At 41.2% G+C, this 27,577-nt stretch overlaps 1 protein-coding gene across 1 annotated transcript in view; it reads left to right on the forward strand.

The window, feature by feature from the left end:
* The first annotated feature begins 886 nt into the window (after positions 1 to 886).
* LOC137359245 (serine/threonine-protein phosphatase 2A 55 kDa regulatory subunit B gamma isoform) overlaps positions 887 to 27,577 on the forward strand; it is a 243,410-nt gene continuing 216,719 nt past the window's right edge. Inside the window, exon 1 of the mRNA XM_068025323.1 lies at positions 887 to 959. Within this exon, the coding sequence (XP_067881424.1) occupies positions 890 to 959 (70 nt within the window). The 5' untranslated portion in view covers positions 887 to 889. The remainder of the gene's footprint in view (positions 960 to 27,577) is intronic.

Consider the following 27,577-nt stretch of genomic DNA (forward strand, 5'->3'; position numbering starts at 1 on the left):
GTAGAACACCAGTGAACTGCTTCAGGCCGAATCTTCTGACAAAACCCTGGTGCTGCTTCATCGCAACGCTGCTGGTTTCAGTGCCTTCAACGTTTTTCACACACTCGGACTAATAACTGAAGCAGAGTGTCGTACCGATTGTACTGTCGCTCTTTACTCTCTCACTCCAACATAAATTGATTTATTCGTGATTTTCCAGTCGTAACGAACAAGCTTGTGGCTTTTAAAAAAAAAAATCCACTGGCACATAGGTTTTGCTCTGAAGAATTCCACCAAATTACAATGCGATGGCTGTTCGTTCTTTAAATCACCTGCAGTGCCATATTTCATCTCCAGAAATGCGGACGAACGTGGTTGGATGCTGACAAGGATGTCTGGGAGGAGCTTGTCCTGATGCAGCATGCACATATGACAGCAGCAGCAGCCCTCACATAGTAGCCCAGTTTTACTGAGTCTCCACAGGCAGCTAGTGCAGCAGTGCACTTATTCCAAGTGCCACTTTCTCAGCAACCGTATTGAGATTCTGCAGCAGCACTCCAGCAGATTCTGCATGGGAGGGGTTTTGTTTGAGGAGTTCCTGACTGAAAGACTGACTCTTGTTACTGCAGAAGTGATCCGGTAACTGTGACAAGCCCACCCTCTACAATTGTCCACCTTTTTTATTGTTTTTTGTTTGACACTCACTTTAATGGGGGCTGTTTTTCTCTTCCTATCTCTTTTTCTCGCTCCCTTTTGTAAAAGCGGTGTTGCATCACTAAACCACATTATGCTGAGCTCCACACCCCTCGCCTTCCTCCACCTCTGCTAGGCATGGATGCTGCTGTCGTGACGACCTCTTCTCCTTCTTTTAGTCCACTGCGGATCGGCATGCCGAGTAATCCTGCTGTCAATGGGCGAGGACATTGATACACGAAAAATCAACAACAGCTTTCTCCGAGACCATAACTATGTAACAGAAGGTATTGTTTCGTTTATTTTATAAAAAAAAACATCCTTCCCATGCTAACTTCAGTTAGTCATTTAGAATGCATTGAGATGCTTGCTGAAAACGTACAGAATTGCAGCAGAATCAGTGAGATCACGTCTCGAATACCTGATCAGGATCTGAAATGAAGTAATGAGTCAGCAGTTTTTCTTCAGTTGCATTCACAAGTGTGAAGGTTTGCACGTGTACTGGGGTATGTAACAAAAAGCGACATTTGAAATGGACAGTGATGAGAAGGAGCATTGGGCTTCACTGCTGCTTCAGTGGTTAAAATAAAATTGAGATATTGCCTCCATTCTTTATTCTATAAAAAAAATCTACCAACAGGACCAGTTTCTCCGAACTGCAGATTTGAAAATGTGAATATGCTCGAGGTTTTTTTTTTCCTTAATTGTGCAATGTGCATATGTCTAAATGTCAATATTTTGGCCCACATGAAGGATCCTTCGCCAATTTCACATTTTAATTGTACCACTGTTCCTTCTGGCCTGGTTCCTTATGCAGGAAGGGACCTGGCTTGAGCAGAACGTGAAACTGTAGGGATTTTGAAGACTGCAGTATTTCAGTGTATGACTTTTTTTTATGGTGCTCTGGGCATGTTCCACAAAATGACATGAAATGTTGAAACGTAAAATTGTTGCCTGGCAAAAGTGCCTCAGGGCTGGTTCCTGGTCAAAAAGATGTGTTTCTGTTTCATTGAAAATCCATTGCAAACATGGCTATGCATTATCATCATGCGTTGAAATGACCCAAAGGGCAGTGTAGTGTGTGGTGGTACCGTATGTTGATACTAACTTGTTTCATTGAATAGTGGACATGGTTTCACATGTGGAGAGTTTTTGATCTCTGTAGTGCCATTATGGAGAGGTGAAATGTACAGGTCAGCTGCTGCTTTCGTGAGAAGTCACCTCCTATTGCTCTTTTGGACAGGGAGCGACATTTGATGCTTTGGAAATGTAAAAAAGCTGGGGAAAGGTAAAGTAATGATGCAAGCAGCAGCAGGGCCTTCTGCCTCACCATCAAAAAGGCACTTCCTATTTTAGATTGAAAGTGAGGGAATAGTCCAACCGCAAGTTTTGTAGAAATGCAACCTTCGTTAAATTGAAGCCAGGATTCTGGGAGTTAACAGTTATTGTACAGAGTCTTATTTTTGTGTTTGAGATATTGTCTGGAACTTTGTTCACTTTAAAGGAGCACCAAATTTTTATATTTGTCCGCTTATGTGTTCTGAATTGTGTGCCACTGCATTGCAGCACTGGGAAGGGGGAAGAACACTTAAATGCTGCTTTATGTTGTCGGACACATCATGGCCAGGTATCACAGCAAAGTGGCCCCAGGTTACGATATTCAGAGCGATGGGCTCAAATTACACAGTTGCAATGCAAATGTGTGATCTGGGATTATTTTTTATTAAGGAACCTATAGCTTACAACAATAAAAAGTGCCTTTTAAAAGTGCACTTATCGCAGGAAAACATCCCCAAGGGGCTTCACACATGCATGATTTGAAAAAAGAACCAAAGAAGGAGATATTAGGAGGGTTGGGCAAAGTAATGGGATTTAAGGAGAGAGAGACGCACACAAAAAGACGTGGAAGAATTTAGGGAGGAAGTTCCAGAGCATGAGAGGTGCAGAGGAGTGAAGGCATGGTCACCAATGCTGGGGTGAAGTGAGCAAAGGATATATAACAGGCTGGAGTCAGAGGAACAGAGGAGGGTGGGGGTTAGAGGAGATTTACAATGAAATCAACCTAGCATGGACTGTTTGACATCTAGTTAGTCTAAAAGTCCTGTTTCTGCATCAATTTTCCCTGTAACACATTAGCACAGACCACATAATTCTGTTTGTGAATGAACTACAGATTTTTAAAAAACAAAGATTTTTGCATTGGACAGAACTACTTCAGTCTCTCCCTGAGGTTATGGAAGAAAAACACCAGATTTGTGAATAAATAATTGCAACATGGGTCCTTTTGTAGTGCTGTGCTTAATGAAGTGTTCAAGAACTACTGTGTGATATTGCCTCGTTGTAATAGAGATGGAACATGGTTGTAAGTTTGAGCAGTGTTTGGCTTTATCAGTAGTAAGCGAATAGGAGTTTTTAGTTTCTGTTCAAGCTTGTCACTACAGATAACATCAATTTTATAGCCGCTGCAATGGATAGAATCCCCACCCAATGATGATGCATTGAGTTATTTGTGTTCTTTCCCATTGCCGACCATACTTTGTCTGCTTCAGCTGTGATGCTCTTGTCCCTATTTGCCCACTGTGTATTTTTGAAAGCTGTTTTCTGTTTTTTTCCCATTCAATGGCTGTTAAGACATAAAGTGGCTGTAGTAATGCTTGGTAGTCAATATCTGAAGTGGAATGCTCGTATCGTACCCTTGCTGAAAGCAAGAATCATTACTGCTGTTAGAGTAAATGATGCCCTGTGTATCCCGATCAGCATATCAAGTCAGTGTCATCCAAACAAGTGAAGCATTGCATTGAGAAATATTTTTCTGCTTTTCTACCTGCTTTGTTGTATTTTACAATGAAAAGCCAGCTTTGCAGTTTTTGAGACAAGGCATATTGGACATTTTTGGTTATAGCACTCTGCAAATTGCAATATCAGGTCATGCATAGCACTGACTGCATTTCGCTATGTTTCCAATTCAATATCAGAGTTATTGGTTTCGGGATTCAGATAGGACTAATCTCAATTTCCAGCCTGAGATGCTGTAAGTGGAGTGTATTCATCTGATAAAAATGGATGTCTTGGGATTCATGTTCATAATGAATTCCTGCAGTGCATAAACCATTGTAGACCATGTCCCATTGTTGACCAGCTTTTGCTGAATTATTAATTTGACGTAGACGTTGAATTTAGCTCTCTTTTTAAATACAGTGACTGTTACTCTTTCTATACAAGGGGGACTACCTCAAAACACAACAGTTGTATGCAAAGCTGAAAAATCTCTCGCAATTTTAGTTATCAGTAAATTGTTACATATTGATTTGTGTAAAGTCTTCATGCTGTACTTCATTAAATATTTTTTTTCTAAATAGACTTGTCCCGTACTATACCTCTTTTAAATCACACTGTGGCTTTCTCCGCTTTTATTTGAGCAGTTACCCAGGAAATTGCCTTTTTGCCACTGGCCATAGGCTAGTATGGGAGTCCAGTAACGGGGATGTTCTCCGTTATTGTTGGTTCCGCAAGTCACCCATACTCATTGCAATGAGTGACAAATCTCTGTAGGACATAACTTTAATGTTTTTCATTTCAAAATAAATTTTTCCACTGGAATGAAATCACATAGAAAGGACAACAGTCATAACTTAGTGTAAAATTGATCATTTTATATTATTTAAAGATCAAATGAAGAAATAGCTTGATGCTATAATCCAGTAGGTGTTCATTTAAATTCCACAATGTGAGCTGCCAGATTTCTTAGTGGCCAAGTACATTAGTGTGACACTGAGCCTTGTTACGAACAGGTGAGAAACGGGGCTAGGGGTTCCCTCTCAGCCTTCACCTGGTCTTGCCATAACAGGGTTTAATTTTAAACCCACCATGTTTTTAGCTCCCCATTGGTGAATCCTTGTTCACTACTTTCCAATTATAAGGCAAAGGAACCAGCCAAACAGGGTTTCTTAGGTTTAAAGAAGAAAGGTTGAAATTTATTAAACTTAAACTCTAATTCGGTTAACGCCTATAGATACCTGACGCGCCCATGCTAGCATGCACACGCGATACACACATGCAGATAGAGACAGAAAAGAGCAGAAGAAATAACGTAGAAGAGTTTGAGGCAATATCTGAAGACGGTTTTGGTTACTGTTCTTTGAGCTCGCTGTAGAGTCCTTGATTGTAGGTAGGTCTTGCTTTTCGTTGGGGTCCAGTATTCTTCTTAAACCTTGTTCGATGCAGGAGACTTTCCTCTCCTGAGGTTCACGTGTCTTCCATGGGTCCAGAGGCTTGTGAGAAAGAGATGGGAGCAAACAGTCTCTCTCAATTCAAACTGTCTGTACAATTGAAAAAACTCCCCAAGTTGGCCAGCAGGTTAGTCACGTGACCACCTGGTATAACCACTTCTGTATTTGTGGATTCTCGCCCTAGCAGACCCTGGAATGTCTCCTCTTACACACACTACCTGGTGATCAAAGTCCATTTTAGGATAAGTAGATAAGGGAAGTAACCTGTCTTGCCCCTATTGGTATGCAAATATCCTCCAGCCAAGTGTCTGGCACCCCTTGTAACAGGCCTTCTCTTCTCTTCCCAGCAACAATTTGAAATTTAATATGGCAAAATTAATATGCCTCATTCTTGGCAAGTGGGGGCCCAGCATGACAGCCAGAATGCATGGTCTGTGCTGTTAACTGATCTCAGTCATTGCCACAGTTCAAATACTTGTCACTTAGGCAGGGAAGGAAAAAGTCAACCTGCTGGAAAGTATGCTTGCGGATAAGATTCACTTTTTTTGCTTTGATGGTCTCCTTTGGTTGAAAAAGGTATCTACATGCAGTGGGTTGGAGAAAGATACATTTTTTTCCTGAAAATGATGACTGCTGGTGGGTTCCAGTTTTGTTAGTGTTGATTGCAATCCTTTTGTATCTACCTGATGTAGCTGTTCCTTTGTGAGCTTGGACAGTAATGGATTCCCAAACTTAAACTGCCCACCCTTTCTTGCAGCTCTGATATGAAATTTAACATGCCCACAATTCCAGCGAAGAATGTTAGGTAGCCATTGGGAGTGTAATGTGGTTGCTGATTTTATTTTTTTTCATCTCTACTTCTCTCATTCACCCTGATCAGAGACACATCACCACTGACCATCTGGAACCATCCACTGAACCATGGGGAGCCCAATTAACAAGAGGAGGCCATGTAGCTCCTCAAGTCTGCTCCGCTATTCAATGAGGTCATGACTGAGCTGTGGCCTAACTTCATTTACCCTCCTTTACCCCATAACACAAATCTGTCAATCTTGATTTTGAATTTAACAATTGATTTAGTATCGATTGCTGTTTTCAGAATAGAGTTCCAAATTTCTACCACCCTTTGAAGAAGTGTTTCCTAATATTACTCCTGAAAGCTCGGGCTCTAATTTTTAAATTACGTCCCATAGTCCTGGATTCCCCGACCAACGAAAGCAGTTTCTCTGTCTACCTTATGTGTTGCCCTTAATATCTTCAAAACATTGATCAAATCACACCGTAACCTTCTAAATTCCAAGGAAGACAACCCTAGTTTGTGTAATTTCTCCTTGTAGCTTAACCCTTGGAGTTCAGATATCATTCCAATAAATATTCGCTGCAGTCCCTCTAAGGCCATATATCCTTCCTGAGGTGTGGTGCCCCGAACAGTGCTCCAGGTATGTCTAACCAGATCTTTGTGCAGTTGAAGAACGACTTCTACCCCCTTGTATGCTAGTCCTCTAGATATAAAGGCCAGCATTCCATTAGTCTTTTTGCTAATTTTTTTTCTACCTGTTCATGACATTTTAATCTTTGTACCTGGATCTGCAAGTCTCTTTGGACCTCCACTGTTTGTAGATTTTCCCCATTTAGAAAGCACCCTGTTCTGTCCAATTTTTTAGGTCAAAATTGGATGACCTCATATTTATTTTCCTCCATTGAAATCCATTTGCCACAGTTTTGCCCATTCACATAACCTATCAGTATCTCTTGGTAATTTTATGCTTCTATCTACCTGTTTATAGTACAGCCTATCTTTGTTTCAACGGCAAATTTGGATATGTGGCTTTCCATTGTATATCTAATTTGTTAATGAATTTCGTGAATAGTTGAGGCTCCAACACCGATCCTTGCAGTAGACCATGAATCACATCCTGCCAATTAGAGTACCAGCCTATTATCCCTACTCTCTGTCTCCTTCTGCTCAGCCAATTTCTAAACCAGGTCAATAATTTGCCTTCGATTCGATGAGCCTCAATTAACAGTCTGTTATGAAGGACTTTATCAAATGGTTTTTGGAAGTCCATATAATTAACATTCCTAGATTGAACATAAGAACATAGGAATTCAGAGCAGGAGTAGGCCATTTGGCACCTCAGGCCTGCCCAGCCATTCAATAAGATCATGGCTGATCTGCCCCAGACCTCAACTCCTTTTTCGTGCCAGCTCCTCATAGCCCTCAACTCCCCGATATATTTCAAAAATCTATCTACCTCCTCTTTAAATACTTTCAGTGATCTAGCCTCCACAACTCTCTGGGGTAGAGAATTCCAGACGTTCACTACCCTCTGAGAGAAGAAATTCCTTCGCATCTCAGTTTTAAATGAGTGTCCCCTTATTCGGTAACTATGTCCGCTAGTTCGAGATTCCCCCACTAGTGGAAACATCTTCTCAACATCGACCCTGTCAAGCTCCCTCAGAAACTTGTATGTTTCGATAAGATCACCCCTCATTCTTCTAAACTCTAATGAATAAAGGTCTAACCTGTTTACCCCTTCTTGATAAGTCAACCCCTTCATCTCGGGAATCAGCCTACTGAATCTCTTTGGAACTGCCTCCAGTGCCAATATATCCTTTCTTAAAAATGGGGACCAAAACTGTACACAGTACTCCAGGTGCGGCCTCACCAACACCCTGTCCAGTTGTAACAAGACTTCCCTGTTTTTAAACTTCAACCCACTAGCAATAAAGGCCAAAATTCCACTTGCCGCCTTTAATTATTTGCTGCACCTGCATGCAAACCTTTTTTGTGTTTAATGCACAAGAACATCCAGATTTCTCTGTGCTGCACTTTTTTGGAGTCTCTCTCCATTTCAATAATAGTCTTCCTTTTGATTCTTCCTACCAAAGTGCATGACCTCACACTTTCCTACATTAAACTCCATCTGCCAAGTTTTTGCCCACTCACTCAACCTATCGATATTCCCTTGCAGATTCCTTATGTCCTCATCACAACATGCCCTTTTTATATTTTTGTATCATCAACAAATTCAGATATATTACACTTTATCCCCTTCTCCAAGTCATTAATATAGCTAGTAAATAATTGAGGCCATAGGACTGATCCTTGTGGCACTCCACTAGGTATGTCTTTCCAACCTGATAAAGACCCATTAATCCCGACTCTGTCTTCTGTGAGTTAACTCAATCCATGCTAATACATTACCCTCAAAACTGTGAGCTCCTATATTGTGCAATAATCTTTTATGTGGCACCTTCTAGAAATCCAAATAGTTCTACCAGTTCCCCTTTACCAACTCTGCTTGTTATATCCTCAAAGAACTCTAGCAAATTTGTCAAACATGATTTACCTTTCACAAAACCATGTTGACTCTGTTTGATTGCGATAAGCTTTTCTAAATGTCCTGCTATTTCTTAATAATGGACTCTAGCATTTTCCCAATGATTGATGTTAGGCTGACTGGCCTATAGTTTCCTGCTTTTTGTCTCCCTCCCTTGGACAGGGGCTTCACGTTAGTGGTTTTCCAATCTGCTGGGATCCTCCTGGAATCCAGTGAGTTCTGGAATATTTGGACCAATGCTGCCACTATCTCTGCAGTCACTTACTTTAAAACTCCTGGATGTAGACCATCAGGTCCTGGTGACTTTTCTGCCTTTAGTCCCATTAGTTTGTCAAATACTTTGTCCCTCGCGATTGAGACTGTTACAAGATCTTTCCTCCCATTAGCTCCTTGCTTACCTGATATCTGTGGGATGTTTATAGCGTCCTCCACTGTGAAGAACGATGCAAAATATTGGTTTAAATTATTTGCCATTTCCCTGTTCTCCGTTATCAATTCTCCAGTCGCATCCTCCAAGGGTCCCATGCTCACTTTAGCTACTCTCTCTTTATATACCCATAGAAGCTCTTGTTTGTTTTTATATTGCTTGCCAATTTACTTTCATAATCAATTTTCTCCCTCTATTAGCTTTCTAGTCATCCGCTGCTGGTTCCTAAAAAAAAAAAAAAAAAAAAAAAAAAAATCCCATACCTCCAGCCTACCACTAGTTTTCGCCACTTTGTATGCCTTAGTTTTTGATTGGATACTCTCCTTGACCGCCTTTGTTAACCACGGGTGGTTCATCCTTCTTACCGAGTCCTCCTTTTTGACCGGGACAAATGTTTGATGAGCGTTTTGAAATATCTGCTTAAATGTCTGCTACTGTTAATCCACTGACCATCCCCTTAGTCTATTTTCCCAGCTTACTTTAGACAACTCTTTCTTCATACCTCTGTAATTGCCCTTGTTTATGTTGAGGACACTGTTTTGAGACTTGAGTTGCTCACCCTCAAACTGAATTTGAAATTCTACCATGTTGTGATCGCTACCCCCTCGAGGATCCTTCACTACGATATCTCTTATTCATCCTACCTCATTACACATTACTAGATCTAAAATAGCCTGTTACCGGGTAGGTTCTACAATGTATTGCTCTAAGTAATAATCCCTGATGCACTCTACTAATTCATCTTCCATGTTACCTCTGCGAATCTGATTTGTCCAGTCAATATGCAGATAAAAATCACCCATGACTATTGTAGCGCCCTTCTTACTCTCCTCCGTTATTTCCCAATTTATACTTTGTCCTATAGTGGGGCAACTCTTCGGAGGCTTATAGACGACTTCCACCTGTGACTTCTTCCCCTTACTATTACTTCTTTCCATCCAAACTGATTCCACATCATGATCTATTGCACTTATATCACTACTCACCACCGCACTGATACCTTCCTTTATTAACAAAGCTACCCCACTTCATTTTCTTTTTTGCCTATTTTTCCAGAATGTTGAATACCCTTGAATATGGAGTTCCCAGTCTTGGTCACCCTGCAACCATGTCTCTGTAATAGCTATCAAGTCATACTCATTAATTTCTATTTGTGCCATCAACTCATCTATCGTGTTACAAATGCTGCGTGCATTCAGATAAAGAGCCTTAAGCTTTGAATTTTCGCCATTATTACTCATTTGAGTTCTAATTTCTGCTGCAATGTTTATAATACTCTAATGCTTATATTTCTGCCCCTTCCTGTCACACTCTGATTACCATTCACCTCTTCACTACCCTGCACCTCTGCTCTCTCATTTCTTTTTGATTTTTTTTTAAACATCCCTTGAATTGAATGGAACCCTACCCCCCCCCCTCCCCCCCCACTAATTAGTTTTAAAGCCCTATTGACATCCCTAGTTGGTACCTCAATGAGCAGTTTCATCAGCAAGATGTAATGTGCCAACATTAGCTTACGCAGGAACCCTTTCTATAGTCAGCTACTTTACATGGTGTTGTGCATGAACAAACCTGATGCTAATGTTGCTGCATGATGTCGGCAGAACTACAGGAGTATTATGCAAGCAGAAGGTTTGTGTAACATTGCTGGTACGCTCCCAGTTTATTAGATGTTTTCGACAGGTGCCAGATTCTGCGTGTGAGATGTATCCTAACAGTTCATGTAGCTCTTTGCTAAAAGTTAATTGGAAGTTAAATGTTTGTAGTACAACTGACTTAATCACTTGAATGATTTAATATTTGATCAGAATCTCTTCCTACCTCAATCATACCTGTAGTGTTTGACTGCTGGAGTGAGACTCAACTAGAAGCAAAATGGGCACACACTAACACCTTTGCCTTACTCTATATCCACTTTATTCTCTACTTAGTTAATTAAAACTGACTGTTGTTCACTTGGCCTCCTTGCTGACTGATATGTTTCAAGCACAGGATTACTTGTTTTGCTGCATATACACTTCCTCTGGAGGCAAATTTTACTCTGACTTATTGTCATGAGCTGCAGCAGAATATGTCACTTTTTTTTGTCTTGAAAGTTTTATTCAAAAGGAACTTAATGAGCAGAGACATATAATGTTATTTATATGCCAATGACCATTGGTGGGATTACCACCAATGATGTTTTGTTGCTGCTGTAAAATGTAATTGTCCCCTTGTGTTAACAAGTGAAATGAAATGTTTGCCTAACTGATGGTTGGTATTGTACTTTTATTTGTGGCTGTCACTCGTACAGTTAGTTCCAAGCAGTAAAAGATTCCCATCACACTCCGCTTTTATTTCCATTGAAGCACTTAATGAGGATAAGACTAGCATTTGAACAGGTGACTCTGTATAGGTCAGAAAGCCATTAACATAGTCATGTACTCTGTCCATGGGCACTCAACTGCTTTTATCATGGGGGTCATGGCCATCCATAAAACACATCAGGATTTCTTGCTCTTTTTTTCATTATCTCTTTTGATGCTTTTTGCTTTGTCACCCCCCCCCCATCCTTGCTTTTTACTCCCCACCCCCGTTAAAGTAGCATTCTTCTTCTGCCTCTTCCCTCCATCACGTCAGTTTCATTCTGACCACCTCTTGCCATTGGCACAGCTCCTTTCACCTTTCCCTTAGTGCTGCTGCCCGTTACTATGTCCTCCTACTGCATGCTTTGGATTGGAATGCTGATGCATCAAGAATCTCCATCCAGTTTCAGTGATGTCCAATTGCCTGGAACAGCAGCTCCAGGAGCTAGGAGTGAGGAGTTGCACTATGGGAGGAAGGAGGAACCAGCACAAGTGTCACAGTTTTGTGAAGAGTGTTCTTGCCTGTTAAAGATTGGGTTCAAACTGTTTAAATGCATGACTTGTAGCATAGAGAGGAGACTTGGATAAACATCAAACAAGTAGCTTTTGAAACTGTATCCCAGAACTGGGAAAAAAGTGTGCAAACTCACTACTGTAATCTGAGGGACATGGTGTAATGTAATGTAGTTACTGAGAAATGCTCTGCAAATTGGAAAATTTTTGCAATACAGACCTTTTTCAATGCTGTCAGGGTGATTATCGTAATCCATGTGATAGAGAGCTTGCAGCTGGTACTTCTGACAGTACACCTGGTACTGCCTTTCACCTCTGGAACTTGGTACTGCTCACACTACTGAGATGGTTTGGATACTGAACAAAACTAAAAGTGATTCAGTTCCTATTGTTCTCTCTCTGATTTGGCAGAACATGGCTACAAATACAGCACTCTCACTTAAATAATGTCATAAGTGTAAAAAAAAAAGGAAATATTGTGCTAAAGGGCCAATTGGTACGTATGTTGGATTTCTGCTCAGTTTTGAATTTCTACTGTACTCAATTTGGAAAGTAATGAAAACTTCCCTTGTAATAACAATGCTCAGCTGAATGTTAATTACTTTTCATTCCTCCAAATCAAAATCATAGTTTTGCTCCTTTTTACAGGGCTACATCTCGACGTGAGCCTTTTCCACAGCTACTTTTCACAGATGCTCTGCAGACAGCATATTGAGAATGGACTGCATTGGATGATCCCAGTTCTTAACCGTCTTCCAACACGATCTTTTTAAGATTTGTAAAAGCTCTCATCCAACTAAAACAACAACTTGCATTTATATAGCACCTTTTACATAGCTAAACTACATAAGTTAATTTACAGGAGCGATTATCAAACAAAATTTGACACTGTGCCACAGAAGGACATACTGGAAGGGGTGACTAAAAGCTTGACAGAGGTAGTTTTTAAGGAGCATTTTGAAGGGGGAGAAGAGTGAGCGATTGAGAGGTTTAGGGTGAGAATTTCAGAGCTTAGGACCTAGGCTGGTGTAAAATACTAGGGCGAATATCTCCGGGGCTTGGATCCAGATGTTCAGTATTTGAGTTGGTCCTTTTTCTTAAATTATCTCCCTATTTAGACCCACACCTTGCATTATTTCACAGCTCAGATGACAGGCCAACAGCTGACTCAAATGCCTCTGCTCTTACTGCAGGATGGGTTTCCAACTAGCTTCACTTTCTCTGTCTCCACCCTCCTTTTCTATGGAGAAGTATTCAGTCTCCGTTCAGTGCCTTGGTTCACCAGAACTGATATTATGACTTGTTCTTAAAATAATACAAGCAAGTGCTGTCGAATTCAGATTATAGACTGAAGTGCAATAATTTTGATTCCATCATTCCAAATGCATTAAAGTTAAGGAAATTTGAGGCTGTTTGCAGCAGAGAACAGTTTGGATTTCAATTTCTTCTATTTTTGCATTTTGTTTATTGAGAATTAGCTTACATCGAGCCTATAGAACAGAACCAGGCCATTTGGCCTAACCGGAGCATTTATGCTCCACACAAGCCTTCTCCTATCATATTCCTTTTTCCCTCATCTGCCATCAAAGCTTCCCCTTTGATGCATCGATATTATTCACCTCACCTATTTTTTGTGGTAGCGAGGTTCCACGTTCTTACCATTCTTTCAGTAAAGAGGTTTCTCTCTGAATTCCCTACTGGATTTATTCATGATTATCTTGTATGTATGGTCACTAGTTTTGGTCTTCCTCAAGTGGAAATATTTTGAGTGTTTTTTTTAAATTAAGTAATAACTTTGCATTTTTAATATTGCTATTGTGAGTGGATTGATGGGAGTGTAATGGCAAGCTCATGGAAGCTGTGTGCTGGTAATTATGTCATAGGCGATTCTTTGAATAATGGGCTACTATTTGAGGGCTAGCGTAGTTGCATAAACTTAAAAGTTGCACATTAGTCACATGCATGCTTTTTGTGGTTGTGATGCACAACATGTAGGCTGAATATGTGACACGGGTTGATTTGATTAGACTCTCAAATGCATTGGCTGTGTATATTGAAAAAAATCCTAATGTTTATCATCTACATGCATTGCTTTAAAAAGGAACACTAATCCTGGCAGAGAATAGCATTTGTTTTATCATAACAGCTATGACATCTGATGCATAGTTAAAGTAATATAAAAGTAGCAACCTTTGACTTTTGGGATAAGGTGGCAAACACATTGGTACGCAAGATTCTTTAAGGTTATAGCAACTGCTGGACTTCAGGATACATTTCTTTTCCAATGGATCAATTTATTTCTCTCTGCTTGAGTTATGAAAGAGCTTCTATTTTAAAAATATTTTTTGAGGTTTCGTACTTTAGAATTATGGACATTTGTTTATTTGGGAAAACTGAAAGACTCCATGGCTGTTTTTACAAGGGTCACTGAGAGGTCTTGTTTGAAAACAAACCTTTACTGGATATCACATGCCTTTAGCTTAATAAACAACAGAAAACTTGGTGACTTGGGGGAGATGTTTACAGAGAAGTGACATATCACGATTTATGAGGGTCAGGAGTTGTTTCCGTTTCTGAAATATGGTTTTGGTTCAGTTGGAGTATGGACTGTTTGAAAGCAGTTGGAGATCGACCTGCCCAAAGAGAAACACCTAGCTCATCTCTTTCCTCTTGTCTCTGTGAGACACTGCTAAGATCCAGTGTGTGGGAGCTAAACCCCCAATGCTGCACTTCTCCTGAGAGGCTGGAAAAACCTGCCAGATTAATTCTCGATGCCGCCTGAAAAGAACTGCTCCAGAAATGATCCCAATGACCCGTCTACGTGTTCTCGGATGCTAGACTGTATGCCATTTTGGGACACAATGTATCTCATCTATTTTCTTCAAGAATTAACAAGTATTTGGCCAAAGTATTTTTTTTTTTTGCCTCTTTTTTTGTAAAAGAGATCTGTGGAGAAAATTTCTTTAACCTGTGTGGGGGAGGGTGGTGGAGGTTTTTTTGAAAAGGGAACTTTCATATTTCAATTTGTGTGTTCATGCTTTTCTTCTTGACTGGATAGGTCTTGTTTTATAATCTGATAATTTTGTTGTTTATTAAAGAAACCTGGTTGGTGTATTTTATTCTGGGATTAAGAGTAGAGGATATGATTGACCGTATCAGTAACTTGGTAACCATTTAGGTATATGTTGTGACCTGTAGAGAAGTGGCACTAGAAAAGACAGTGCACTGCTCCCACCTCGGTCGTAACACTTGAACATTCAAAATAAAATTCTATAAATTAGTAAAATAGACCAAAGAATGCAATCCCTATGAATTCCTCATAACTGTGCAACCAACAGGTGTTTTTTATACATTTGTTCCTGGTCTAAACCTGAGCCTTTCTGACACAAAACAATTGAATATTTTTCCAGTTTCATTTACCCAATTTTAGTGCAAGTTTGTGGTGTTTGTTACCATGCTGTTTGGTCAGGTTTGTGCAAGTGTAAAGTTTCAATGGTGGTTGCCTATTTCTGCAGCTTTCCCTAATTCAAACTTAACTCACTGATTTTGGTACATTACATCGATAACCATAAATGCAGATGATCTTTTTTCTGTTTATTGATCCACATTCACACATACACAATCTTGAAAACTCTAGTTCCAGCAATCGTTCCAGCGAGACATTAAATAAATCTGTGCACCCAGGAGCAATTTGAGGGCGCACAGCAGGAAGAACAGCAGTAAATTGACATTTAAGACAAATAAAAGCACCTGTTGCTATCAATTTCCCCCCACTGCCGCCACCTCTGGTCTGGAAAGAAGAGAAATGTAAAGAGAAACAGCAAGGGGCTGAAAACATTGGTGAGGGTTGTTTATAGGTCACTGAACAGTACTGGTAATGTAGGGCACGCTATAAATCAGGACATTAGTGGTGCATGTAATGAGAGTAACATAGTGATCAATGGGGATTCCAATCTACATATAGACTTGGTAAACCTAATTAGCATTAATGCTGCGGAGGATGAATTCCTGGAATGTCTACGAGAAGGTTTTCGAGAACCGTATGTTGAGGAACCAACTAGAGCACGGGCTATTTTAGATCTAGTATTGTGCAATGAGAAAGGGCTAATTAATCTCACCTTTAGGGAAGAGTGACCATAGTACGATAGAATATTACATTAAGTTTGAAAGTGATGTAGTTCAGTCCGAAACTAGGGTCTTAAATCTAAATAAAGGAAACGCCGAAAGTATGAGGAGCAAGTTGGCTGTGGTAGATTGGGAAACAACATCAATAGGTACATCAGTAGACAGGTAATGGCTAGCATTTAAAAGAATTAATTCTTGGTTTACAACAAATCTACATTCCTTTCAGGCACAAAAACCCAACAGGAAAAGTGATTGAAATATGGCTAAAAAGAGAAGTTACAACTTGTATTAGATCAAAGGAAGAGGCATATAAAATTGCCGAAAGAAGTAGTGAGCCTGAGGATTGGTAGCATTTTAGAATTTAGCAAAGGAGGACCAAGAAACTGTTAAAGAAAGGGAAAGTAGCATATGAAAATTAACAAATGAGAAACATAAAAATGGAATGTAAAAGCTTCTATAGGTACACTAAAAGGAAAAGATTAGCATAAACAAATGTGGGTCCATTAGAAGGGTAGGTAGTTAGTTTGATCTTAGAGTAGGTTAAAGGTTCGGCACAACATCGTGGGCTGAAGGGCCTGTACTGTGCTGTACTGTTATATGTTCTATGTTCTATTACAGGCAGAGACAGGAGAATTTATGATGGGGAATAAGGAAATGGCAGAGGAACAAAACAAATACTTTGTGTCTGTCTTCATGGAGGAAGATACAAAAAACCTCCCTGAAATACTAGAGAACCAAGGGACTAGTGAGAATGGGGAACTGAAAGAAATTAGTGTAAGTAAAAACTATTACTGGAGAAATTAATGGGACTGAAAGTTGGTAAATCACCTGGACCTGATGATCTACATCCCAGAGTATTGAAAGTCATGGCTGTAGAGATAGTAGATGCATTGGTGATCAGCTTTCAAAATTCTATAGATTCTAGAATGGTTCTTGCAGATTACAAGGTAGCAAATGTAACCCCACTATATAAGAAAGGAAGGAAGAGAGAAAATAGGGAACCACAGACGTGATAGCCTGACATTAGTATTAAGGAAAATGTTAGAATCTATTATAAAGGATGTGATAACTGGACACTTGGAAAATAATGGTCGGATTGGGAAGAATCATCCTGGATTTATGAAAGAGAAATCATGTTTGACAAACCTGTTGGAGTTTTTGAGGATGTAACCAGCAGCATAGATAAGGGGAAACCAGTGGATATGGTGTATTTGGATTTTCAGAAGGCTTTTGATAAGGTCCCACAAGTTAGTAAGCAAAATTAGAACAGATGGGGTTGGGGGTAATATACTGGCATGGACTGAGAATTGGTTAATGGGCAGTAAACAGAGAGTAGGACTAAGTGGGTGTAAGTGATTGACCTGTGCAGGGTCATAATGGTGAAAATCTCTCCTCCCCCAACACTCACTTGTGAGGTTCTTGGTGAAGGCAGTGTGATATTGCGAAGTGGAATTCGAAAATGATGTCAAACAACACTCGGGTATATGATGAATCAAACAAGGGTATTTATTAAACAAAAACTAGCAGTGAAACCGCTTATACTCTATCTCGTACAATGGCTATAAAAACACCACCAACCCAGTCCAACCTAAAGTGTGCATCTGGTGTGTTTGATAGAGGGACCCGAGCCTATGCAGTGTGTCGTGTAGTCTCACTGGTGATGCTCATTGATCCGATGTCTTGTAGCTGGCAGCGGCCTGTCATTGTTGCAGTGCACAGTCTATCTTGGGTCGAGGATTTACCTCCTTACTTCAATGCCCCTCTTTTCCTCTGTGTCCTGAACTCAAACGTGAGCTCCGTGATCTCGATGTGCTGATGTTCTCTGCCCTTGTTCTGTACAGCTTGCTGGAGATGCTGGCCTGCCTTTTCTTACTGTTCCTGTAATGTTCTTGCTGAAGAAAAAAACTCATCTGCTCCAAAATCCTATACCAGTTCTAGTGTTATCGGTTCTCCCCAAAAACTGTCTTGCTATTGTCCTGTGAGTTTGTGTCAGACAGGCCAGATATAACGTGTTGAATAATACTTTTTGAACAAGGTTGCCTATCTCGTTTGGGGAGAGTAGGTGAAAAATGGAGGGGAGATGAGTTGATCATGTCTTGATAGCTTGGAGATGTCTAGAGTGGGTGCTAATTGATAACCAGTTTTATTTTATTTGAAATGACTTGTCCAGGGAATGGCATCCTTTATCAGGTCTTTGAATATTCAAAGACTGGCTGGTGAACTCCGTTTTTTTTGGTGCCTCATAGTTTGTCCCTGTATTTCTTTCATTGATTTTTAATCCTTTGTTCAAAGGCAATTTGTTAGTGATTTAAAGGGACAGTCCACATGAGTCGAATTCAAAGTGTCCTGGCCACAATGGTTGAATTTCAAGTGTTCTTTGGCCTGGGCTGATTTGAGGGCTTAAAAATGGCCATGCCTACATGGGTCATTCTCAGGATGGCAGGCTGTGACTGTGAATACTGCAAGAATCAGTGCTTGGGCCCCAGCTATTCGCAATCTGTAGCAATAATTTGGATGTGGCGACCAAATGTAGTATGTCCAAGTTTGCTGATGACACAAAACTAGGTGGGAATGTGAGTTGTGAGGAGGACACAAAGAGGCTTCAAGGGGATTTAGACAGGCTAAGTGAGTGGACAAGAATATGGCAGATGGAATATAATGTGGAAAAATGTGAAGTAGGAAGAACAAAGGCAGAGTTTTTCTTAAATGGCGAGAGATTGGGAAGTGTTCATGTCCAAAGGGACTTGGCGTCCTTGTTCATGAGTCACTGAAAGCTCACATGCATGTGCAGCAAGCAGTTGGGAAGGCAAATGGTATGTTGGCCTTTATTGCAAGTGGATTTGAGTACAGGGGTAAAGATGTCTTGCTGCAATTGTTATAGGGCCTTGGTGAGACTGCATCTGGAATATTGTGTACAGTTTTGGTCTCCTTATCTAAGGAAGGATATACTTGCCGGAGAGTGGGTGCAATGAAGGTTCACCAAACTAATTCCTGGGATGGCAAGATTTTCCTATGAGGAGGGATTGAGGGGACTGGGCCTGTATTCTCTAGTGTTTAGAAGAATGACAGGTGATCTCATGGAAATATACAAAATTCTTACAGGCCTCAGCAGGGAGGATGCAGAAAGGATGTTTCCCCTGGCTGGGGAGTCTGGAACCGGGGGGGATGGTCTCCGAAGAAGAGGTGGCTCATGTCGGACTGAGATGAGGAGGAATTTCTTCATTCAGAGGGTGGCGTATCTTTGGAATTCTCTACCCCAGAGAGTGGTGGCGGCTCAGTCATTCAGAACGTTCAAGACAGTTATCGATAGATTTCTAGATATTGGAGATATCAAGGGGTATGGAGATAATACGGGAAAATGGCATTGAAGTAGAAGATCAGCCATGATTTAGTTGAATGGCGGAGCAGGTTCGTGGGGCCGAATGGCCTACTCATGTTCCTATTTCCCATGTTCCTATGTAATCTACCTTAAAGTTGTAGCTTGTAATTTTGCAATTATACTGCATAATGAATGAGTTAATCATCAGTCATCTGAAGTTTATGTACAGTTTATGTTTCATTTGTAAGGGTTGTACATTAGTAGAAGTAACTACAGAGCCATGGAAGTTTATTGCACATTAAGAGGCCCTTCAGCCCATCGTGTCTGTGCTGGCTGTTTTACTAGAGCAATCCAAGATGAATCCCACCACCCTGCTCTGTCCAGTAGCCCTGTATCTTCCTCTCCTGCAAATGTTTATATATTTTGTAACAAATAACCAGTTCAGTTTATTTTGCATCGCTGTAAGATGTCCAATTGAAGATTTACTAAATGGAAAATTTAAAATTGTAGTGACAAGAAGTAACCAGTTATGCAACTTTTGGGTGTGTCTATTTCCAGTACTGTAGCCTGGATTGATATATAATTACTAGCTCTAATGAAGTACCCATTTTATTAACCATTTGTTTAGCTAGCCCAAATTATGATTAAGCAGAAGTGACGACAGTTAAGTAAAGTATTTACTTTGCAGGAATAAGATAGAAATAAATGGGAGGTAGAAATAACATTTCAAGATGCTAATTTTAAAAATGTCATAACGATCATTCACAAATATTAGTGTTTCTGAATTTCTGAAGATAGTTCAGATTCTTTGAATACTAAGGATTGTGTGACACTGCTGTGGCTGCTCAGTGTAAGAAGACATGCTGATGTCACAAGTTTAACGTCTGTGGACAACCCTCATCTGTGGTTCTTAACCCTCCTGGGTTGCCCATGTGTCTCCCAGAGCAGGGCACGAATCTCCTGGGCACTGCTGCTAGGGAGAACTTGGCTTTTAAGTTTTGTGCTGCAGTGGGACCCTCCACCCATTCACTGGTTAAAGAGTAACTGATAACTGGACCAGCCATTGCAGAAATAGTTGGGAGGTGTGAGGAAGGTGCGGCACTGAATTCGAATAAGGTAAATAGGGAATTAGAGATTGGTGAAATTGGGCTTGAGTTGGGGAAGATTAAATGACTTGGGATTAGGGCAGTGGGAAGAGAGTGACAGCGGACTGCAGGTCCGTGGAGAGGGGGAATGACTCTGGGTCAGAGGATGCGGCTTGCAGGGAGAAAGGGAGACTATGGAAAAGGGGTTGGTTGAGGGCGGCTGGCGAAGTGAGGGGTGCTTCAGTGGCATTGAAGTCTGTTGAGAGATGGGTAAGGAGGGGAAATCTGGGGTGTGAGGTGGGCAAGGGGCCCAGCATTTTCTGCAGAATTAGGAGCAGCAGCAGCAACCACATAGTGAGATCAAGCAGTACCGATGGAGGAGCTGCCAGTAAAAAGGATGAGTGAATGCCGGGGATTTCACTGTGGATAAATAGTGAAAGATTGTTTCCACTGATGATCAAATAGGATCAAGGAGATGGCGATCAAAGACTTTCACTGAAAGGACCAAGGGGAAAGGGAAAAGGAAGATTTTGGCATTGAGGTACTTCATGCTAAATGGTATTGAGGCAGAGACGAGAACATAATTTAAAAGAAAGTTGATTAAGTATTTGGGAACTTGAAATATAAAAGGATCGGTGCGGGGGAATGGGATTACAGGAGAAAGTGCAGGCAGAGATATTGGGGGCTGAATGACCACTTCCTGTGCTGTAATTTTCATCATGCCAAGAAAACTCCTTCATTGAGACTGAGCCCGGGGAATGGTTCCAACGTGTTGGTGCTGAGTGGAGTAGCATTCTTCACACCGTGCTACTGCAATCTGGGGAAAGTGATTTATAGATACGTTGGAAAAGGATAAGAATAATGATGGGAGGTGGAATAAAATGCTGAAGTAGCACAACAAATGAAAATGGTGATAGAAAATACAAGCAAATGAAAGAAAAAGACCCTGAGTATAAGAAAATGAAGGAATAAAATAAAAATCCTTTAAGGGTGAGAACAAATGACTAAAACACAGATTGAGACTCAACATGGAGAAGCAAAACGTCAAATGTCGGTCATGTGCAAAAGATGCTCAATTTAAGGGGTTAGCCACATTTTGGGATGTCCTTTTAAGACATAAAAAGGTATATGTACATTCTGATTAGCCAGAGTAGCTAATTAACAGCCCTTGTACCAGCTTGAACTGGAGCCTGCCAAAATTGAAGAGCAAAGTCATATTAATTTCCTGTGGGTTTTAGGCAGGTAACCCTTCACAAGACCTTGGCAGGGAGCTGTTGAGAGTGTCTCTCCTTGATGTGATTATTCACTATGGGAAGAAAGAACTGGGAGTCTGATTTTGTCTGAGTAAATAAAACCTGGCAATTAATAACATTCCTTTGATGTGACTGTTAAATAAACCCTTTGAATTTTTCGTTCTTCGTTCACAGGATGTGGGTGTCGCTGGCACAGTTGGCATTTATTGCTCATCCCTAATTGCCCTTGAGAAAGGTAATGCGATCCAAGTGGCTGAAGGGGACATCTTGATTAGTTACTAATGGTCATGTTAGTTAGATTAGGATTTATTGTGATCTTTTAAAGCAGAGGTTTTCCAAGTGGACACACAGTGAGGTTATCGGGGACTTGAGGCCATCTGAGTTTGTCCCTCAAATCCCACTATTACTGGTGCAAAGTACCAAAACATAATTGACCAACGTGCTCACATCATGTCAGTGCCCCCTAGCGCCCACATGCTATGTAACTGTTGTGAGTGTGACGTTTGGTATTCTTTTATGTTCAAAGTTTATCCAGTCGTATGGTAGTAGTCTTGTGCCGGTGGATAAACTTGAACTGAAATGAAAACTTGATGCACCTTTCAGTGCATAGAATGAGACTGTTTACTAATGTGTTATGTATGTTGCTTTCTATCTTGGGCAATATGTTATATCATCAGAAAATAAAAGTCGTCTTTGCAAAATTACAAATTCAAAAGAAGTAGGACATGAATCTCTGCAGGGGGGTTCAGCAAAGTATAGGAACCTTTGGTTTAAATTGAACAAAGTCATAGCTTAATCATGAGTTTGAAAGGGGCTGGAAGACTTCAGTTGATCTTTGAAGGTAGAGTGTTTTAAGAGCAGAAAGTTACCAAGTTTGAAGAAAGCTTCGTGTTCTGGTAAAGAGCATTGACAGTTAATTTAATAGCATAAACTTCAAAGCGCAGAGGAACTATCATATAACAGTAGCAGAAAGTTAAATGTGCAGAGTTTGCTGTGTAAAATAAGTTGGGTTTTACAGCCTGAACTGGCTCCCAATTGCAGTTGAGGTTCCCTCTCAATCTTGCCTCAGCACTTGGTTTGACCCTCACTCTAAACTCAGGCTGAATTTACACCAATAGTGTAGTGTCAGTGTGAAGTGCAATCAATTCACTATAGTGGCAATGTGAAATCACATCACACTGCCATGACAGTGATAGCATGGATGCACATTTAAATAGAAAGCGAGTGCATCAGAATCAGAACTCTACTGCCAACTCCATGCAAAATAAAAAAGCCTTTGTTATTTTACTCATAATCATACAGGAAAATGTTAATGAAGTCAGGGAATTTAGTGACTCAAATTGGAGATGAAAAGGAATGGCTTAATTTATCCATAATCAGAAGCTTTGTGCCTCAGAGGCTGCAGCTTCTAGGTTCCTGTTGTAAGACGTTAGCTTCACGTGAAAGCTTCTGATTTTCATGGCAATTATGTTGACTTATCCTACAGGTAAAGTACTGAAAGGGGCATGGTGGCACAGTACTTAGACACTGGTCTTTTGGCCTCTGGGGTGTGCCTTTATTCAGTCAAGCCCTCGGACTGTTTGGACAGTCTTGATCCAGTTGGGAACACAGCACAAGATTGTCCTAAATCTGGCAGCAGTTGTCACTAAATTTGGCAATCCTGGTTTTTTTTTTTTTTAGAGATACAGCACTGAAACAGGCCCTTCGGCCCACCGAGTCTGTGCCGACCATCAACCACCCATTTATACTAATCCTACACTAATCCCATATTCCAACCACATCCCCACCTGTCCCTATATTTCCCTACCACCTACCTAAACTAGGGGCAATTTATAATGGCCAATTTACCTACCAACCTGCAAGTCTTTTGGCTTGTGGGAGGAAACCGGAGCACCCGGAGAAAACCCACACAGACACAGGGAGAACTTGCAAACTCCACACAGGCAGTACCCAGAATTGAACCCGGGTCCCTGGAGCTGTGAGGCTGCGGTGCTAACCACTGCGCCACTGTGCCGCCACAAAATATGGTAGGGGCTGTGCTAAAATGTTAGATTTTGAGAGTGCTCTTCTGATATTGGACCAAAGTAAAAGGCACATCCTACCATGATTGCCCTGCCTTGGGAGTACTTGGTACCAGGTACCTGAAATGAAAAAATAAACATTCCATTCCCTTGCATTGAATTCTCACATTAATGACGACCAAATCCACAAAAAAGTTAGAATATAGGGCTATTTTGATTTTAGTTTCATTTATTTTTATAATCTTAAAGTCAAGTTTGACATCCCATTGCCCCACTAGCCATCCTTTTTATCGATTCAGATCATATTATGTAATAGCAAATATGTCAGCCATTTGTTTTTCAAACATTGTATGTTAAACTTTAGAAAAGAAGTACACAAAAGGTAAATGGATGGACACAAATTAGTCTCAGGACAACAATTAGAATTTTGTCTTTGGTGTATGTTTCTAAATCTGATGTAGGCAGATGGATTATGTTTTATACTTAAAACGCAAATTGGAGGCAAGCTCTGAAACGCTAATAGCCAGCAAGTCTATGTGTTGCTTAATTGTAAAAATGTTGCCTTTGAGCATTACTGTCCTTTTTTTTTTAAAAGGGCTGCTTATTATGTAACTCTATGATTTGTTATTAAGAGTTTGCATCACTGCTATATAAGAACATCAGAAATAGAAGCAGGAGTAGGTCATACAAGCCTGCTCCGCCATTCAATATCATGGCTTTTCTGATGTTGGCCTCAACTTCACTTTCCTGCCTATTCCCCATAACCTTTGACTCCCCTATATTTCAAAAATCTGTCTCTCTCAGCCTTGAATATCGTCAATGACTCAGCCTCCACAACTCTCTGGGTTAAAGAATTCCAAAGATTAACAACTCAGACGAAATTCTTCCTCATCTCTGCATTAAGTGGGAGACCCCTTATTCTGGAACTATGCCCCTGACGGGGTGGGGAGAAACATTCTCTCTCCATTGACCATAATAAGTCCCCTCAGAATCTTTTGTGTTTCAACAAGATCAACTCTCATTCTTGTAAAGTCCAATGAGTACAGACCCAGCCTGCTCAGGCTTTCCAAATCAGATGAACCCTTCATCGCAGGAATCAAACTAGCGAACCTCCTTTGAACTGCCTTCAATGCAAGTACATCCCTCCTTAAATAAGTAGACCAAAACTATATGCAGTACTCTTAAGTGTGGTCTCACCAATGTCCTCTACAGATTTAGCAAGATTTCTCTACTTTTATACTCCATCCCCCTTGCAATAAAGGCCAACATTCCATTTACCTTCCTAATTACTTGCTGTACCTGCATGTTATATTTTTGTTTCATGTGTGAGGACAGCAGCTCTCTCTGTAGTCTCCCTCCATTTACATAATATTTTGCTTTTTTATTCTTCCTACCAAAGTGCATAACCTCACAGTTTCCCATGTTATACTCCATCTGCCAAATTATTTTGCCCACTCGCTTAACTTATCTGTATCCCTTTGCAGATTCTATAGTGTTACAACCAAGGCAGGAGGAGTGCATTTTCTTTCTCTAGTTCCACTTCTGCATGGTTCACAACATATATTTAAATGTTTACCCAGTTACTGTTACAGCCAATTATATACTTGCTTTTTATTTCGGAATAATATTCACCAAGCAGGTTTTTTAAATTAATTTTGTTTATTTATTATAAAACCAGACTTATTGAGTAAAGATGCAAAGCATTAACACAGATTGAAACATGAAAGTTCCCTTAAATTAGTCCAACACACGCACCCCACCGATTAAATAAAGAAGTTTTCTCTCTAGAGAAAAAGGCAAAAAAAAACTTTGGCCAAATGCTTGTTAATCTTTGAAGGAAAAAGGAGAAGATAGGGAATGATATCAGTTGTCCATTTTATTCTGTCGTCCCAAATACATGTCACTGCTGTCACTGAGATCTTTTTGGAGCAGTTCTCTTCAGGTGATGTGGAGGATTAATCTGGCAGTCTTTCCAGGAGAAATGCTGCATCAAGGGTTTCAGCTATCACACACTGGATTCTCAGGATTTCTCAGAGAGGTGGCGAAAGGATGAACTGGTCTTGACTCTTAGCAGGCTGACCCCCCAACTGACTCAAAACAATACAAAATGCAACCAGCTCTTGACCACCATAAATTTTGACATGTCACTTTTCTGTAAACAACTCCCCCTAGTCACCAAGGCTCCTGTTGTTTATTTAGCTTAAGACTTGACATCCAGTAACGGTTGTTTTTAAACAGAAAGCTTAAGTCCTTTGTGACCTTTTTCTAAAAAACAAACCAAAGTCCAGCATCTATGGAATCACTTCAGTCATCCAAATGAATCCATCTCCACAATCTTCAAACACGATTCCTCAAAAAATATTTTAAAAATGGAAGCAATTTTTTAACAATAGGCTGAATTTTTTGGACCCTCCAAGGTCAGAAACATAAGCAGGTGGGACCGAAAAATACCAGTGCCAGCCAGTGTATTGGTTTTGCAACACCGTTCCTGGTGCCGGCACTGTTCAGGATGGAAGCGGATGCGGGTGGGGGTGGGGGGGGGGGTGCGTAATCACAATCCTGTCCGCTCCCCGATTAAGGTCAATTAAAGTTGTTAAAGGAGGGAGTTAAATTTTTCACAATGGTGCACAGCTTGCACGTGCTGTCTGCAGTACAGGTTGGGGAGCAAGTCATGGCCGCACCAGGGAATTACCTTAGCCCCGTAAAAAGGTGAATGGCACAGAGGGAAACTCTGCTTTGGGAAATGGGTACCCTTGGTGCTGTGTGGGTAATGGGGAGAGTGAGCAGTCGGTGCTTGGGCAGTGCAGGGGTCGTGATCCTCCTGGCATCGTAGAGGCAGAAGAACAGGGGTCAGGGCTGTCAAGCACAACAATATGGCCACCTGTCTACAAGGAAGGCTGCAGCTGGCAATGGGGGCATGACACTCAGATTTTGGGCCCAGTGGCAATGAGTAGCGACACCCCCCCACAGGAAGGGTGGAACCCTGAGCAGCAGGAGGGCCCAGGAGAGGCAAGATGGCCAGGAAGGCAATAGAGGCCAGACCCTCACTATAGGACTACTACCGAAGACCTGGAGATGACTGAGATCCAATGTCGCAGGAGGCTGCAACGCTCCAGGCAGATGGTCATGTCTGTGCCTTGTTGCCAAAGATCTTTCAACTTGCAGCACTGGTTGCCATGTCCTGCCAGTAGCTGTCGGTCACTATGGCCTTGAACTAATTCATTTCTGGCTCCTTCCAAGGATCAGCTGCGGACTGTAGTGGCATCTTGCAAACGGCTGCCCGCCACTGATGCCCTATTTGCTGGAGCTGGGCTGTACATTGAATTCACGACAGATGTGATCTTGCAAGCAGAGGGTAGTAGGTTTCAGCACCATGCTAGTTTACCCCAGATACAGGGCATCATCGATTGGGTGCCTTGATGGTCACATGGGTGCAGTCAGATTTATCAACAGGAAGGGCTTCCACTCCCTCAACTTTCAATCGTTCTGTGACCACAAGAGCTTTCTCCTTGTCTGCGCTCACTTTCCTGGCAGCTGCCATGACTCCTTCATCCTCCAGCAGTCCAGCTTGCCACAAATTTTCTCTCCAACCCACAAAGTCCATGGATGTATCCTTGGGGACAAGGGATATTTCTTGACGACACGCTACTAACCCCTTTATGGGAACCCCAGACAGAAGTACTGCATCTAATGCCACATATTCGCTGGGGCAACCATTGAACAGGCCATTTTGCTTCTCAAGATGTGATTTCAGTGCCTGGACCAGTCGGGTGGCACCCTGAAGTACCCTTCTCCAAAGGTCTCAGTCCTTTTGGGTGACTGTGTTCTCTATAATGAAATCATCCAGAGAGGTGTGGACCTTGAGGGTGAAGAAATCCTGGAAACAGATAGCTCAGTGGGGGAAGAGCAGGAGGTGGAGGGAGATGATTCTGAACAGAGAGGTGCTTCTGCTGCCCAAAGAGGTGCCCAGGCACGAAGGGCTCATCAGGAAGCCATGTATGTAAATGATCATTTGATTCAGGCACATTTCAACTGAGTCCCTGTGACCCAGGATGAAGGGTATGGCATGGTAGTGAGTCTGAGATACCTGTGCTAACACATGCATGCAAGGCACAGCCTGAAACCTCTAAATACTTATCAATGAAGGATCCACATCTGCCCTGTTGCAACTTCACAGGACAGTTCACAGCTTTGCTTCAGCTGTCTTTTAATGAACTGACTGTGACGACTGCCTCCTGGTGGAG

This window comes from Heterodontus francisci, chromosome 1, assembly GCF_036365525.1.
Source record: "Heterodontus francisci isolate sHetFra1 chromosome 1, sHetFra1.hap1, whole genome shotgun sequence".
Taxonomy (NCBI): Eukaryota; Metazoa; Chordata; class Chondrichthyes; order Heterodontiformes; family Heterodontidae; genus Heterodontus; species Heterodontus francisci.